The sequence below is a fragment of the Haliotis cracherodii genome, unplaced genomic scaffold (genome assembly GCF_022045235.1).
Source record: "Haliotis cracherodii isolate W230 unplaced genomic scaffold, xgHalCrac1.p SCAF_3, whole genome shotgun sequence".
NCBI lineage: Eukaryota > Metazoa > Mollusca > Gastropoda > Lepetellida > Haliotidae > Haliotis > Haliotis cracherodii.
The window spans coordinates 14,821,621-14,838,447 of record NW_027266286.1 but is presented as its reverse complement, the minus strand read 5'-3'; the positions used below and the strand labels follow the sequence as shown (position 1 = coordinate 14,838,447).

At 40.9% G+C, this 16,827-nt stretch overlaps 1 protein-coding gene across 1 annotated transcript; it reads left to right on the top strand.

The window, feature by feature from the left end:
• The first annotated feature begins 72 nt into the window (after window positions 1-72).
• On the top strand, window positions 73-16,289 carry LOC139474340 (uncharacterized). The gene is made up of 13 exons (XM_071257320.1): window positions 73-199; window positions 616-669; window positions 2,385-2,491; window positions 3,358-3,531; window positions 4,852-4,963; window positions 5,882-5,965; window positions 7,313-7,350; window positions 8,065-8,106; window positions 8,923-9,109; window positions 9,680-9,752; window positions 11,471-11,519; window positions 13,484-13,574; window positions 14,694-16,289. The coding sequence occupies exons 1-13, from the start codon at window positions 164-166 to the stop codon at window positions 14,892-14,894; spliced, it is 1,248 nt and encodes a 415-aa protein (XP_071113421.1). The 5' UTR covers window positions 73-163; the 3' UTR covers window positions 14,895-16,289.
• Window positions 16,290-16,827: the final 538 nt, after the last annotated feature.

Here is a 16,827-nt window from a genome sequence, read left to right as displayed (position 1 = left end):
AGTCGTGACGAGCAGCCACAGCAAGTCTAGAAGAGGCGTGTAGCATTGATCCTTCTGGCAACACAACGGCCTTAGATGCGTCGTTCAAATCCTGCCAGAGTGGTTGTATAAGAAGTGGACTCACTAATCCATTTGTGGACTGCTACCATTCAAAACTGTTGAAATGATCGGCTGGGTTACACTAGATGTCGGGGAGAAGGTAGGGAATAAATATTATCCAAGTGGCTGGGCACTGTGTGTGCAGATCTACTCGTCAAAGAAAATATTGCTATGATCTGCTATTTCTCAAATTGGCACAAAATAGTTTTACTTTATCATTATTTGTAGATTTAGTTTAGTTCCATGCATGCTGTTTAAGTATGGGCCACAACATATGCAATGTAATGAAATTTGAACACGTTGAACCAGATATATGGTCTCTGGTTGAACACTTTTGAAGTGAGTTTGTTGCGTTTGTTTACGGAAGTGCGGTACATGCCAGTGACGCTGTGTTCGTTTAGGCGCCGTGTTATGTTGGGAAACGTGAACGTCGTTCTTGTAACTGTTTTCTTTTATGAATATGTGTGTCCGTAGAAAGTCCATGTACAAAATGTAGATTAATCACTTAATTTCCAGGCAATTATCTACAGTTTGGAGGGAGAGGCCAGGATTGAAGAAGGACCTAAACGTGTATGTATTTGTACTTTATGAAGACGATTCGTGACACTAATTCTTAAGTAGTGAAGGACCTTGTGCATGTAATTAGTACTTGTTTTTCAATGTTTATCAATAGCTATTTGTGATACAACTAATATTTCTTTCCCTGAAGTGCTCTCTGGTATTCAGTTAGTCTGTCATACAGACCCTGAATCAAACATATCTGATACATGTTAATGTATTTATTTGTTGGCAAGTCTAGATTGAGAGTCTCTGATCCGACTCCTTTTAAATATATTTTATTAAGATAATTTAACAGCTGTATTTTTCTGTATAATATTTTCATTTAGAGACTAGATGCTAGTCTGGTGTTCAGTCAATTTACATTTTTTTAATAATTATTTCTTATCTATGAAATGAGCCAGGATTATCTGATCCAGACACTGGCAAGGGAAACAACTCAGTTGTGATGCCTTAAACCACTCACTCACTCAATGCCCAGTCAGTGGCATTCAGGGCCCTGTTCCACAAATGAAAAAGTGCTAAGATGATCGTAATATTCCCCTGATCAATATGACTTATGACAGTCGTAGTGCTAACAGGGTCATTTCTCTCATACTTTAACACTGACTTATGATAGTCGTAGCGCTGAGATGATAATAACTCTCTTACGTTTTCACTGACTTATGACAGTTGTAGCACTAAGACGATCGTAACTCTCATACATTAACATTGACTTATGACAGTCGTGGCACTAAGAGGGTCATTACTCTCTTACTTTTACACTGACTTATGACAGTTGTAGCACTAAGATGATCGTAACTCTCATACATTAACATTGACTTATGACAGTCGTGGCACTAAGAGGGTCATTACTCTCTTACTTTTACACTGACTTATGACAGTTGTAGCACTAAGACGATCGTAACTCTCATACATTAACATTGACTTATGACAGTCGTGGCACTAAGAGGGTCATTACTCTCTTACTTTTACACTGACTTATGACAGTTGTAGCACTAAGATGATCGTAACTCTCATACATTAACATTGACTTATGACAGTTGTGGCACTAAGAGGGTCATTACTCTCTTACTTTTACACTGACTTATGACAGTTGTAGCACTAAGATGATCGTAACTCTCATACATTAACATTGACTTATGACAGTCGTGGCACTAAGAGGGTCATTACTCTCTTACTTTTACACTGACTTATGACAGTTGTAGCACTAAGATGATCGTAACTCTCATACATTAACATTGACTTATGACAGTTGTGGCGCTAAGAGGGTCATTACTCTCATAATTTAACATTGACTTACGACAGTCGTAGTCCTAAGACAATCATAACTATCTACTTTAACATTGACTTACAAAATTTGTAGTGCTAAAATGATCATAACTCCCATACTTTAACATAGACTTACAACTATCGTAGCGCTAAGATGATCGTAACTCCCATACTTTAACATAGACTTACAACTATCGTAGCGCTAAGATGATCGTAACTCCCATACTTTAACATAGACTTACAACTATCGTAGCGCTAAGATGATCGTAACTCCCATACTTTAAGTTAACATTGACTTACGACTGTCGTAGCGCTAAGATGATCATAACTTTCATACTTTAACATTGGTTTGCAACAGTTCTATCGCTAAGATGATTGTAACTCTCATCAGAAGAGTTTGATTGCAACATGGGTGCCACTCAGAAAGTTGTACCTCTCCCTGACTCTGTCCACAGATGTTCCTATGGAGGGAGAAATATTGCGAGTTAACAAAGCACTCAGCCAATCAGAATGAATATCTTGTGGTCAGATACCTGGATGGATGTGTGGAGCATATCCCAGGGTAAGTTACCATGGTAACAGAATTTACTATTATTGGTGTAAATCAGTATGTCACCTAGTGAACAATAATAGCCAACAACATTTCACCAGATATGTGTATGCTGTAGATAAGTTAAATATGGCAAATAATAATGTTGCTCCAGTTTGGGGTAAAAACATCATTTATGAGAAGCAAGTGCCCAAACAAAATAATTATGTAATGTACGGTAGAAAATACAATTCATCATATTTGAAAGAAGAATCATATATATTACTGAAAACCTAACCACTGATATGAAGTATTTTAGGAAAATGGAAAAAGATGGATTTGAAATACCATATTTCCTCAAATAAATCCAGGACCTCAAATAAATGCTGAGTTTTTGTGAACTGAATTCTCACTATTATTATATGTGTGTTAAAACACCAGTAATAAAGAGTGAAAGAAATATACACCTGGGTGTTTAATTTAGTGAGTGAGTGAGTTGGGTTTAACGCCGCTTTTAACAGTATTCCAGTTATATCACAGCGTGTCAGCTTAATGTGGGAGGAAAGCCCAAAGTGATGCAGGTCTCAGACGTTTACCACTTTGGTGAAACCCACGAGCACGGGTATGGTGCTGACAAACCTAGAAACATAATCGGGGCGAACCAGGATTCGAACCCACAATCATAGGTTTCTGGTGTGCCAAAGGGACGCAACTCTGCACAGCGAATCGCAGCGCCTAAGACCACTGGGCCACCCGTGCCCCCTATTTAATTGAGTTAACACGGTACTTTCACATGTATACAGTTTGTCTGTGTGCTGAACAAACAGGTTAAGTGTTAAAACATAGAAAAAAGGTTTTCTGGCCTAATATAATGTTGGAGCTGTTTCTTGTGTTTGTAGACCCCACGTCATGTTCAGCAACCCTGTGAGAATTTCCAGTACTACCGTTCAGGAGGTCATCGCCCTGGACGCCAGTGAGGCTCTCGTTGTCTACTCCAGGGATAACGAAACAGACACTGTCAAGCGATACATCAAGTATGGCCCCTGTCAGTTCATGCCCGCTGCCAGTGAATGGTGAGACACAAGGTGTTGTTTCGGATGTAGCTGTTTTTGTATTGGTATTAACCCCCATTGGGCTTTGTGTGAGTTTGATTTTATGCCGCTTTTAGCAATATTCCAGCAATATCACGGCGGTTGACACCAGAAATGGGCTTCACACATTGTACCCATGTCAGGATTCGAACCCGGGTCTTCGGCGTGACGAGCGAACGCTTTAACCACTAGGCTACCCGATCTACCCCCATTGGGCTTTGATATCAGATGTTGTACAAAATGTTACAGAAAAAGAGCTCTCAGGAACCATTGTTCTGTATATGTGTGAGTAACTGAGTTGGGTTTAACACCACTCTTAACAGTATTACAGATATATATTACAGTTATAGACAGTAGGGCTGGGACGAGTCCAAATTTACTACCCGGGTACCTACATCCCTATTACCTGACCCTACCCGGGTACCTGCTGTTGGTGTCAAGAGATAGGTATAAAATTTCCAATTGGGAATAGTTTGACAGTAGCTCTGGCAGAATGTTTTTAGATACACATATAAAACAATGTGGTCATGCATACACTGAAGTTGACTGAAGTTTTAGCTTTGTTCAAACATATATATAAGCCAGAAGGAACGTGTTCATAGTCATGAAGAAATGCGAAGATTACAGACTTAATATTGTCGTGTAACCATGTAGTTATAATTATGGTGGATTTTTGTCATGAAACAATATAACACGTGACTAACCATGGGTCCGGGTAGTCCTGTGGGTACCCGGGCCCTACTCAGTACCCACCCGACCCGGGTACCCGAGTTACCCGTCTCAGCCCTAATAGACAGTAATACTAATATAGTCCAGTAAACATTGAAACCAGTGGTTCACCATTGAGTGAGTTGGGTTTAACGCCACTTTTAGCAGTATTCCAGTTAAATAATGGTGTGTCAGCTTTATGTGGGAGGAAAGCCCGAAGTGGTGCAGGTCTCAGACATTTACCAGTTTGATGAAACCCAGGAGCACGGGTATGGTGCTGACAAACCTAGAAACATAATCGGGACGAACCGGTTTTTGAACCCACAGTCATGGGTTTCTGGCGTACCCAAGGGATGCAACTCTGCACATCGAATTGCAGCACCTTGGACAACTGGGCCATTATTGGTGTACGTCATTAAAAGCCAACAGAATACCTCAGTATGGATATGAAAAATCCATGAATATTGAAATTGACATGAATATGCATATGACATATCCATGAGGAATATGTAAAAGTGACATAGGGCATAGGAAAAAATGACGTTCCCAAAGTGACCATATGGTAGTTTTGATAGTGTTGTTTCCTGGCAACAGGCTCCATGATTTCCAATGGCATGGCACAGATCCCCAAAATAAGACTCGCATCATCGGAGATGGCCACAAGTTCAAAAAGCTGAAGATCATCCCGGACCAGTTCTATTACAATGTGAGTTGAAAAAGAGCCTACACCTTGTACAGCAAATCATTGGTATTTCATATCAGTTTCTGCAATGACTTAACTGGTTTACAAGAACTTCACAAACAATCGGAACATTGCAGAAGGCTGAAAATCTGTAGTTGAACATCTTCAAGGAGTTGAACATCTTCCCGAGTCAAGGGAGTTAACTGACTATAAAAGTCCAGTTTCCACCCTTGCCGAACTCGGCTGGAATTCCTGGGCTCGAACGTAGCGTCACCAGTGGCAGTTACGAGTTATGTCCCTTCTATGTCCCTCATACTGACCAATCCACTGTCATCTCTCATATCACTTGCATTTGTTTAAAAACTAAATAGCGGTGATTATCTGATCGATAATCAAGATCTATATTGTAATAAAACGGGTCTTACCCTGCGAAGTGTTAGATCACTTGAGCACCTTGATTAAAACATGAAAAGATTTGCAAAATATCTGTTGGCGCCCAATTGACGGTACACATGCTTTGCAAATCCTGCCTCCAACCGAAATCTGCACGTTGAAATCCTTGTTGTTTATGAACCGGATGTCAAGTTTGTTACACAATTTTGATTGGACTATGTATAGACTCGTTAGTCCTGCCAAAATGTAACTCTGGAATTCAAGCCTTGTTCGGCAAGGGTGGAAACTGGACTTTTATAGTCAGTTAACTCCCTTGGCGTGGGAAGATGGGAGTTGTATGGAATATCAGACTCTAAAATGAACATTGAACATTGAACATTGAATTAACCGACTTTGAAATGCAGTTAATTATGCTTTTACAAGTACAGTGCTGAAAATCTGTGTATTGAAAACGTTGTGTATCCAAAAAATGCCTTAAATGCCAAGAACAGTGTGAGTTTTTTACTGGTAACCTTTTTACGCCTCTATGGTGATGGTTGTGTTGGCCAGGTTGATGAAGTACGGACCGCTGATGACGCCCTCATCCGAGTCAAGCTGATGATGTTCTACGAGCTGGTTGATATTGAAAAAATGGTGAGTCATTTATCAGTAAATTTGTCAGTTTAGGGCAACTGTCTGTAACCTTTGGGGACAAACACTTTCTGTAAGTTTGTCATTGAAAACAATAATAACATGTCCAGCACGTCCTCCCCATCTTCCCGAGGTAGGCGTGGCCACTAGCCTATATCAAAGCCTATAGTTTCTACCCTTGGCATACTACCCAAGGCCAATTTTCTTGGCACAACCTTGGTGCCACCATCGCGTAGAGTTGTTCCCCTTGTAATGAAAATGTGAAATCCAATCAAATCGCTGTTCTTATCTTGTATCATTCGTGACCAACACATGTTATTCTGGGACAAGTCGAATAGCGACTCTTAGAATATTATTTCTTTGACGAAGAACTTGAAATCATACGCGCATTCTGATCAGTTTGTCATATTTTCGCACATAACATAGGGGGACGAGTCTTCTTGCAGGTTACGTAAAGGGGCGAGTGGTGACGAATGATCTTGTATAGCTTCACAAAGATGGCAGACCCGTGAAGATCTGGTGTAGAATAGCGTCTTCAGCAACCCATGCTTGCTGTAGAAAGGCGACTATGCTTGTCATAAGAGGCGACTAACGGGATCAGGTGGTCAGGCACCTGACTTGGTTTATGCATGTCATCGTATCCCAGTTGCGTGGATCAGTACTCATGATGTTAATCACTGGATTGTAGCTGGAATATTGCTATGTGCAGAGTTACACAACAAACATCACATCACATCACATCACATCACATCACATCACATCACATCACATCACATCACAAAGATGGAGACTACCACATGCCACGACCTAGTCGATCAGATATTGAAAACATTCGCTATTTCATCCCTGACGCAAAATCATAGGCAAGCTTTGGGGGTTTAAAAGATTAAAAAGACATATTCGTGTCAACAAAGACTGGCAGCGGTAAATCACTTTCATACGAAGGTGTACCAGTTGTGGAGGTTGATTTTGTGTCTGATTGGGCTATCAATATTTGCTACAGGATTAGCACAGAAACGTGGGCTTGATGTGGCAAGGGTTGAAACAAGACTTTGATAAAATAGCAAGTGGAAGCTTTTGTCTCAGAAAGATGATCCTCCCCAACATGAATATCATTATGTTGTTGTTCGTCTCACTGCCCTTCTGTCAGCTGTCACTTGTTGTTTTTGCAGAATAACTTTGAAAAATTCTTGAACCAAATTAATTTCTTCAACAGTCTCTAATAATATAAACAGATAAATGTGCCGACTTAATTGTTCAAAATCATATGTCAATTGTCAAATGTGAACAGTTTATAATTTTCTTTTCAACTTCCACTGTGAGTTTTGAGTTATCATGTATATATTTCAGCTGAGCGCAACTAAGGATCCAGTTGCTGATTTTGTCAAGTAAGCAGTTTGTCAAGACTGGAGTTTTCATAGCATTTTTTTAGTTATTTTTATTGCTTTAAAAATAATCTGTATTGTTAAGCACTGATGTCCAACACATGCATTCCTTTCTGGAATTGTTTGTAGTGTGAGTTGGTAACATCACATGTGGACTTCATTCATCTCCATCTGTTGTCCTACACCCACCAGGTCACATACAAAGCTGTTGCAGGTTTGACCGCCTCCGTGGTCTAGTGGTAGAGCGTCTGCCCTGAGAGAGGAAGGTCCGGGGTTCGATCCTCGGCCGCGTCATACCTAAAGACGTTAAAAGATGGTACTTGTTGTTACCCTGTCTGGCGCTCGGCATTAAGGGGCTAAAATAAGGACTGGTTGGCTCGGAGTCAGTATACTGTGTCTGAGTGGGGTATTCATGTTAAACTGCGGCATGGTATCTCAGTGAGCTAGCACTATAAATCGGCATTAGTCCGGACTAGTACAAGCAGCCACACAAACACACACACGTACATGCACGTCGCTATATAAGTGCACTAATCTTGGACGCGACGTTAAACCCCATTTCACCTCACCTCACCTGTTGCAGGTTTTGATCTTTGTAAATGTGTCATGACATGATCAGTCTCATAATAGTTTTACAAGTTGAAGTCATCACTGCTCAGAGTGGCGTGTTGATCATCGTACGTATCAGAATTATCAACAGGGTGTTGTCTGTTTCAGCTGCCTGTGTGCTGATGTTGTGACATATGCAACTCAGAGAACGTAAGTAAAATTTATTTTCAGTTACTGAATGTAGGATAATGACATTGTTGTACCGTATGTGACTGTAGATAAGCCGATCTCATAGTTAAGCTTGGTTCTTGAAATCTGTATCAAAATGTTATGTGCGGTACAAAAGCCGGACCTCCAACCTAAAACTATGTCTCGTCATGATCTATCATCAGAAATAGAATATCAATAAATCTGTATAGAATTACGCAAGTTAATCCTATTGTAACAGTATCGGTAATAAGAAGAGTTTGTTGTATATCTGGACTCACGTTTGTAATCTATTTTATTAATGTTAATAAAAAAATTATATTTACATTATTTTTGGCAAAATCGTGTGTCCCTCCGATACTTACAACTTCCGTTAGCCCCGTTCCATAAGGTCCACTTTACCATGTTTACCACATACCGTGACAGCACCAACTCACTCTATTCACAGGGGTGGTCGGGTAGCCTAGTGGTTAAAGCGTTCGCGCGTCACGCCGAAGACCCGGGTTCAATTCTCGACATGGGTACAATGTGTGAAGCCCATTTCTGGTGTCCCCCGCCGTGATAATGCTGGAATATTGCTAAAAGCGGTGTAAAACCATACCCACTCACTCACTCACATTGTTCACAGCAACCACGATCCTCACTCACACTGTTCACAGCATCCACGATCATATTACTGCTATTGATGCCTTGAAATGGTAGTGGTTGAGTGCATTAGCTCTGCATGAAAGCTAAAACTAGTTGTTGACGAATTTAAGTTCAGTGACATGACACCCTGTTTCTGTTGTTTAACTCCGTATTGACACAACTTTGATTCAGGTACATGGCGTTTATTGAACAGTCCAGCAAACTGAATGACCTTGACAGTTACCCTCAGCTGCTGGAGAGATGCAAGGCCATTGGCTTTGTCGTGTCAAAGGTCGTGTTTCGGGGCTACTTTGCTCATGACAAACTTCAGAAGTTGCATGACCGCTCAATCGATAAGCGAAGTCAGCTCAAAATCCAGGTAAGTAAACAAATAATCTTATGAAGCATGGAAATAGACAAGAATTGTTCGTGGCAAGGTATTCAGGAAGGGATGGACTTATGACTAATCCTCCACAACTATGCAGAAAATTACTCTCCCTTCAATATCCCTTTTCAAGTGTCCGTCCCTTAATGTCACTTATTTTGTAGTGATGTGCCAGGTAACTATCGATTCTATGTCCAGGACTGATGGAAATATATTCGTGACAAGTAATGAAAGCACCAACTGACAATGGCTTTTGAAGAAAAGCTAAAACAATGAATGCATAAAACAAGAATTGGTACTGCAGTAGTGTTTTAACTAGTTAAACATTGTTGAACATCCCCCAGAAGTCATCCCTATCTCATATGGGCTCTGCCTTCTTGGGGGGCGGTGGGGTAGCCTAGTGGTTAAAGTGGTTGCTTGTCACACCGAAGACCCGGGTTCGATTCCCCACATGGGCACAATGTGTGAAGCTAAAAGTGGCGTAAAGCCATACTCACTCACTCTCCTTTCTTGGATGATACAACATGTGTAATTATACTGATGGCATGTTGTCTGTCTGTGCAGTACGAACAAGAGGAGCAGTTACAGAACCTCACAGACGTCAAGCTGCACAATGAGATGCAGAGGCTGCAGCAGGGTAAGACAGCAAGGGAGGTAACTGATGCAGTGGCGCATTCTGTCTGCATTTTCCCGATTCATGAACACTCCGTTTTTGGTTCATAAACCATCAATCTTGGTGAAGCTGAAAATGCTTCAAAATGTCAAGCTGAGGCTAAAAAAAATAATAGTCTTGGTTCTCAGGCACTGCCCGCATCATCATAAAGGGTGACGCATGTTTCGTTTTTATTTCAATTTTTAGAAGGAAAAAAAGAAAAGTCCAATGCTAGTCAAATACTGTTTTCTAGTATTTTACTCAACCAGGAATACATTTATGTAGGGAGGCCCTTTCCCAGGTTGATGGTACACATAAAAAAAAGACACCGCCCGCCCGCCCGCAATATGTTTTCAAAAACCAAATGGGCACGGAAGGCCTGGGGAATGGCCTGCCATATCCTCCTCAAATCCTGTGCTAAGTCACGGACGTTATCTGGAGGATGTGGAAGACGACGCAGACGGCGGTCCATTTCATCCCACACATGCTCTATTGAGGAGAGATCTGGAGAATTTGCAGGCCATGGCAGTAACATGACATTGTTATGTTGAAGGAAATCCATTGCGACCCTAGCCGTGTGAGGACGAGCGTTGTCCTGTTGAAATGTCAATCCCGGGTCATGACGTTGCAGGAAAGGAATGACCACAGGCCTCAGAATCTGATCTCTGTAGCCAACACCGGTGAGATTGCCCTGAACAACCACCAAAGGGGTTCGGTGCCGTGCTGTTATCCCACCCCAAATCATCACAGAGCCACCTCCAAAACGATTCCTCTCCACAATACAGTTGCGTGCATAACGTTCTCCCAAACGCCGGTAGACACGTTGGCGCCCGTCACTGTGGGAAATGTTGAACCTCGATTCATCTGTAAAGACAACATTTCTCCACCATATTCGAGGTTGGCGAACATGATTTCGACACCATCTTAGACGGTTGACTCGATGACGGTGTGTCAGGATGGGACGTATGGCAGGGCTTCGTGGTCGAATCCCGTACTGACGTAAACGATTCCTGACAGTGTTGGGATGGACACGGCGCAGTCCAGGAATTGTCTGGGACATCGTTACTGCCGTTTGGAACCTGTGTCGGAGATGTGCAACCCGAATCCATCCGTCGTTACTCGGGGACGTCCTGAACGTGGATGGTCGGCAACGTCATTTGTGTTCTGATAACGCCTCGCCAATGCCGATATCGTGTTCAGTGGCATTGGAAATGTGTTGCCACCTGTTGTTGCCTCATTCCCGCTCTGATCATTCCAATGGCTTCATGACGCTGTGCAGCTGTCAATTTTGGCATGATTTGCTTGTGATATGCTTGTGTTTGCGCCTGAGAAGTTTTGAATTTTTGAATGACCACAGATCATGCTTTCCAAAGTGACAGCGAATTTTGAGTTGCACATGCTGTGTACAGCTGCACAGGATGCACGTGCAGTAACACATTGCACATCCATAGGCCCCCATCAATGATGTCATATCGCATGGCACATGCATGAGCGTTTGAATGTCTCCAATAATTGCTGTGTTCAAACCTATATTTCATATATGGACGGTGTGCCCTTATATCTATATTTTCTCCGTGCACAGTTTCTTTATGTGGCTAGTATATAAATGTGTATGAATCTGTTCACATAGTCATTTCTCAAAATCATATCTCTATGGCGTTATTAAAAAAGATGAGTTATGCGAATGTGTTCTTTACTTGCAGAACAAGCCATGGAGCTTCAGCAGGTTAAACACCAGCAGAGGATGGAGAAGTGAGCTTGTTTGGTGAAATTGAAAAGTAGTTAGAGAAGGGTTGATTTGTGTAGTTGCGATACATAGAGAATCGCCCCTGAGTGTCTTTTGATATCAAAATTGATATATTAATATGAGTCGATAAAAGTTTAAAATTTATCGACACGTGAGATTCTTTTTATCATTCTTCTAACTTATCCAATTTGGAAACAGTACTAACCAGTGGCAGTGCAGCTTCAGAGGCAGAGAGTTTAGTGAATGTGACGTCATGGTTACTGAGGATGTCACAAAAGTGTGCAAAGCATTGTGATGCAATTCACAGTAGGAATATCTTCTAAGAGATACAACTTGATCTCCCTCAAGCGATATCTCCTGTGGAAGCTATTTTGGGATGATAAATTGTAATATCCTGCTCATTGAGCAAAACAAGATAGCTTCATATATTTCTATAAAACTGCAGTTATGCTTGTATTATTAATTAGGTATCTGCAATTTATTTTAGTTTTACTTTGTGAAATTAATAATGAAATTATAACATTGAGCTTTGTAACATATGGGCATTCTGTCAGTGATAGGTATTAGAATCTCTTAAGTATGTGTACAAAATACAACCATATATATAAGAGTGAATGAGTGAGTATTGTTTTACGTTACTTTAAGCACTTTTCCAGCAATAACACGCAGGGGGACACCAGAATGGGCTTTACACTTTGTACCCATTTGGGGAATTGAAACCGGGTCTACTGCATGACGGGCGAACACTTTAACATGTGGATTCCATGTTTGGTGAAAGAGCCAACAAGCAATCTCATTAAAATCAGATCTGAGTTCTGAGGACATCACATTACGGGTCACGTTAGACCGACCTTGTGCAAATTTTGACCAACGACAAGATGTCGACATTAGCCAATCAGAAGGCAGCCCTGTGCTCTATGGCACTAAATTCAAATTGGCGCCTACGCTTCGAAACATATTTTGACAAATTCTCGTATTGTTGATTGTATGGATTCAGTCATAAAACCCGTAATTATAGTTCGGAATACCCCATGTTAAAGTTTTCCAGGTTGCATGATTAGAAATCACATTCCAACTGTCACTTTCATGATCTGGTAAGTGACACTCTGATTGGTCGGATGAAAGGACGTTCTGACGTGACCCCTAATGGGATGTCCTCAGATCTTTGTTTAGCGGTAGCGAGAAGTAAAATATGAATTTTAATGAGATTGAGATTGTGGTGTCATTGTCATCCGTGTGATAAAACGTCATGGTGTCTGGACTGGCTAGGATGTGACTTGCCTGGACAATTAATTTTGGACCATAGTGATACAGATGGAATATTGCTGACAGCAGCATAAAACAACATTCACTCACTCACTACAGAATATATATATAGTCATAAGTCAACACCTGTCACCTGCAATGTACGCCTGTTAGAGTTACTTGCCCTTGTCTTGTACAAAAAGGAACAACGGCTCTCAAAATTAGAAATAGGGGATAGAATCTTATTTTTGTGAAAAAAACAGTGCTGAAAGATAAATTTCGTGGTTTATGCTGACAAACTGAAATGTTTATATACGACAGATATATTTTTCCAGAATTTAATTGCCAATAATTAAGGGTGCATAAAAAAATCTTGTGTACATTGATCAATCGGAAGGGGTGCTAATTGGGATTGTTCACTAGCCAATATATTAGCAATTATATTCGCGTATAATACACACTCATGTGTAAAGTGCACCCTTACTTATGGGCAATTCAATTCTGGAAAAATATATCTGTCGAATATTAACATTTCAGGCTGTCAGCATAAACCACGAAATATATCTTTCAACTCTGTTTTTTTTCATAAAAATAATATACTAATAAGAGCCCCCATATTTCTAATTTTGAGAGTGCCCTGGGCGCTTATTACGTGGAATACGGTATATTTCTTTTGCCCAGAAGTTTAGTGATATGAGATAACTGTAATCTGCTGGTGTTGTAGGGACAAGCTGACGCACACTCTTCTGATGCAGAGGAAGGAAGCTGATGACAGCCTGACCAAGGACTCGCTGGAGAGACGGGCACAGCTCAACGTTAGTGTTGCATATATACAGAGAATACATGGAGATTAATATACATACAGCTGGAATATTGCTTAGTGTGGCAACAATCAAACAAAAACTACATCGGCTAACCAACATTTTGAATACTGTGTCCAAAAAAGACAAAGTAAAAATACAAATTGAGATCAGTGTTTCTCAAAATTATGTAATGATATGAGCTATTACTTTTCCAAACTATCAACCACTGTAGTGAGTGAGTGAGTGAGTATGGTTTTACGCCGCTTTTAGCAATATTCCAGCAATATCACGGCGGGGGACACCAGAAATGGGCTTCACAAATTGTCAACCACTGTATAGTCAGGCAGGTAATGAAGTGTGACCGCTATTTTGCATGCCAGCCCAAAATCCTGTCGCCCATATTTGTTTAGAATTTACACTTCCCCTAGTCAGATCTAGAGAATTATTTGCAGTTCAGTTGTCTATATGACTAACACAGACAATCACAAACAATTGAGTGCAGCTGATAGAACAGTGTTTGGGTCACATGAGCTGGCTCGCAAAGTAGATCTTGCAATCCATTACCTGCCAAACAATAGTATTAGTGATCTGTTTTGTTGTGAGAGATCTGTGTGGTGTTCTATTCATCTGTGAGTGATCTGGGTGATGATTCATCTGTGAGTGATCTGTGACGTTCTGTTCATCTGTGAGTGATCTGTGACGTTCTGTTCATCTGTGAGTGATCTGTGTGATGTTCTGTTCATCTGTGAGTGATCTGTGTGATGTTCTCTTCATCTGTGAGTGATCTGTGTGATGTTCTGTTCATCCGTGAGTGATCTGTGATGTTCTGTTCATCTGTGAGTGATCTGTGATGTTCTGTTCATCCATGAGTGATCTGTGATGTTCTGTTCATCTGTGAGTTATCTGTGTGATGTTCAGTTCATCTGTGAGTCATCTGTGTGATGTTCTGTTCATCTGTGAGTCATCTGAGTGATGTTCTGTTCATCTGTGAGTCATCTGAGTGATGTTCTATTCATCTGTGAGTCATCTCTGTGATGTTCTGTTCATCTGAGGAGATGTTGTGTTGTTAAGCGAATGATCTGTGAGATTTCCTGTTTAAATATGTGATCTGTACCGTGTTCTGTTCTACAGGCCCAGAAGGCGAGTGAGGAGCAGGAACTGAAGCATCTGGTGCAACTGTCGGAACTGAACGTGTCCCTGACCAGCTACCTGGTGGCAGACTCCGCCCGACCCGCCTCTGTCACCCGCATCCTGGCCAACTCCCCAACCGTACACCTCCACCACAACGGGATGGGGACAGGTGCCCCTCCCAGTCAGGATGGTGATCCTTAGCTTAAACCACTGAGGACCATGATGCATCTTCTCTTCAACTCCGAGACAGAACACAGGGACATCTAAGTGCCCTCCTTCTTACAAAACTTTTCTCATCATCAGGACCATGTGAACTATTTCACTGTATATCAAGTGGCCTTGTACATCCTCATCCCAAAGCTGGGTTTGTTTCCCAACATGGGTACAATGTGTAAATCCTATTCTCCATGTAGCTCTATGTGATATTGATTGAGTGTGACAAAATGGTTCACTGTTGGTTGGAAATACAATTACGATAATTTTGATGACAGATATCAGATGATCATATTTGCCCTTATTTTCTTATGGAAACTCCTATTGCATAGCATGTTTTGTTTGTTTGTTTGTTGTTTAACGCCGCACTCAGCAATATTCCAGCTATGTGATGGCGGTCTGTAAATTATCGAGTCTGGACCAGATAATCCAGTGATTGACAACATGAGCATCGGTCCACGCATCAACCAAGTCAGAGACCCTGACCACCCGTCGCCTTTTACGATAGTCACCTCTTACGGCAAGCATGGGTTGCTGAAGACCTATTCTACCCCGGATCTTTACGGGTCCTGTACCAGGAGGGCCCCCAGGTGAAGCAGTGGGTAAGAAGAGATGATGGTCTGGCACTGCCTCCCTCGCACACTGTCCAAGACACATGGATCAAAGTCATGAACTCGTCACCAGGTACCGACCATTATGTGGTCTCCAACGATTACGTTGTGAACTTCTGCGTAGAGGATGAAGCCAGATTCCCCTTGCCCATATGGAACGCAATTGAGATTGATGACAAGTCAGTGAGCTTGACCACCCGATCCCCTAAATCGCCTCTTGCGACAAGCATAGTCGCCTTTTACGGCAAGCATGGGTTGCTGAAGACCTATTCTACCTCGGATATTCATGGGTCGCATGTATTTACTGCCTTGCATTGTGCAAAGATATCTAGCCTGAAAATACAGGGCTATCCCATCACAGGTTGACTATCAATAGATTCATGGAAATTTATCAAATTTATTTGTTTCTTTATATCCTCATCCTCCTCATACCCGGGTAATCAATCATCTTGCTCTCTGCTGGACCAGTTACCACAGAGTGCAATCTGGGAATATATGTGTACATAAAAGTGTGATATCACAATTGATGTCGTGCACCAGTGTAGATGAGTGTTCTTCATTGTCCTTCATTAAAGTCACATCAACAATGAAGAACACTCATCCACACTTGTTACTTTAAACTATATTATTTCTCTATATCAATTTCTGCTGATCTTATGTCTCTATCGAAAATTTTCAAATTTAATTTTCTCCTCATTTTGAAACAAAGATTGAACTTGAACAGAAATCTCATATATCTCAAGGAATATTTCACAATCACTGCTCAATAATTTTATACTTTATTATGTTTCTTTTACATATATGTGATTTATTGTATTCTTGTTTATCAGGTTTTTAACATTTTCTAACTTATTTATAATGTTTATCAGTATTGAATATTAAACGACTTTCCTAACTGCTGTGTCAAGTTAATTGTATGTTCGAAACTTAAATATAACAATCTTGGACAATCTGGCTGATTGTGTGTCACTCTGCATTTTGTGTACTTATGATGCACGGAAAACACAACGACAAGTCAACGACAAGTCAACAACAAGTCAACAACAAGTCAACAACAAGTCAAAAACAAGTCAACAACAAGTCAACAACAAGTCAACAACAAGTCAAAATCAAGTCAACAACAAGTCAACAACAAGTCAACAACAAGTCAATAACAAGTCAAAATCAAGTCAACAACAAGTCAACAACAAGTCAACAACAAGTCAATAACAAGTCAAAATCAAGTCAACAACAAGACAACAACAAGTCAACAACAAGACAACAACAAGTCAACAACAAGCCAACAACAAGTCAACAACAAGTCAATAACA

Coding starts and splice junctions, on each gene's coding strand:
- LOC139474340 (XM_071257320.1), top strand. CDS start 164: ATGATCGGCTGGGTTACACTAGATGTCGGGGAGAAG. Junction 4,964..5,881: donor CGGACCAGTTCTATTACAAT/GTGAGTTGAAAA, acceptor TGTGTTGGCCAG/GTTGATGAAGTACGGACCGC. Junction 9,753..11,470: donor GATGCAGAGGCTGCAGCAGG/GTAAGACAGCAA, acceptor CTTTACTTGCAG/AACAAGCCATGGAGCTTCAG.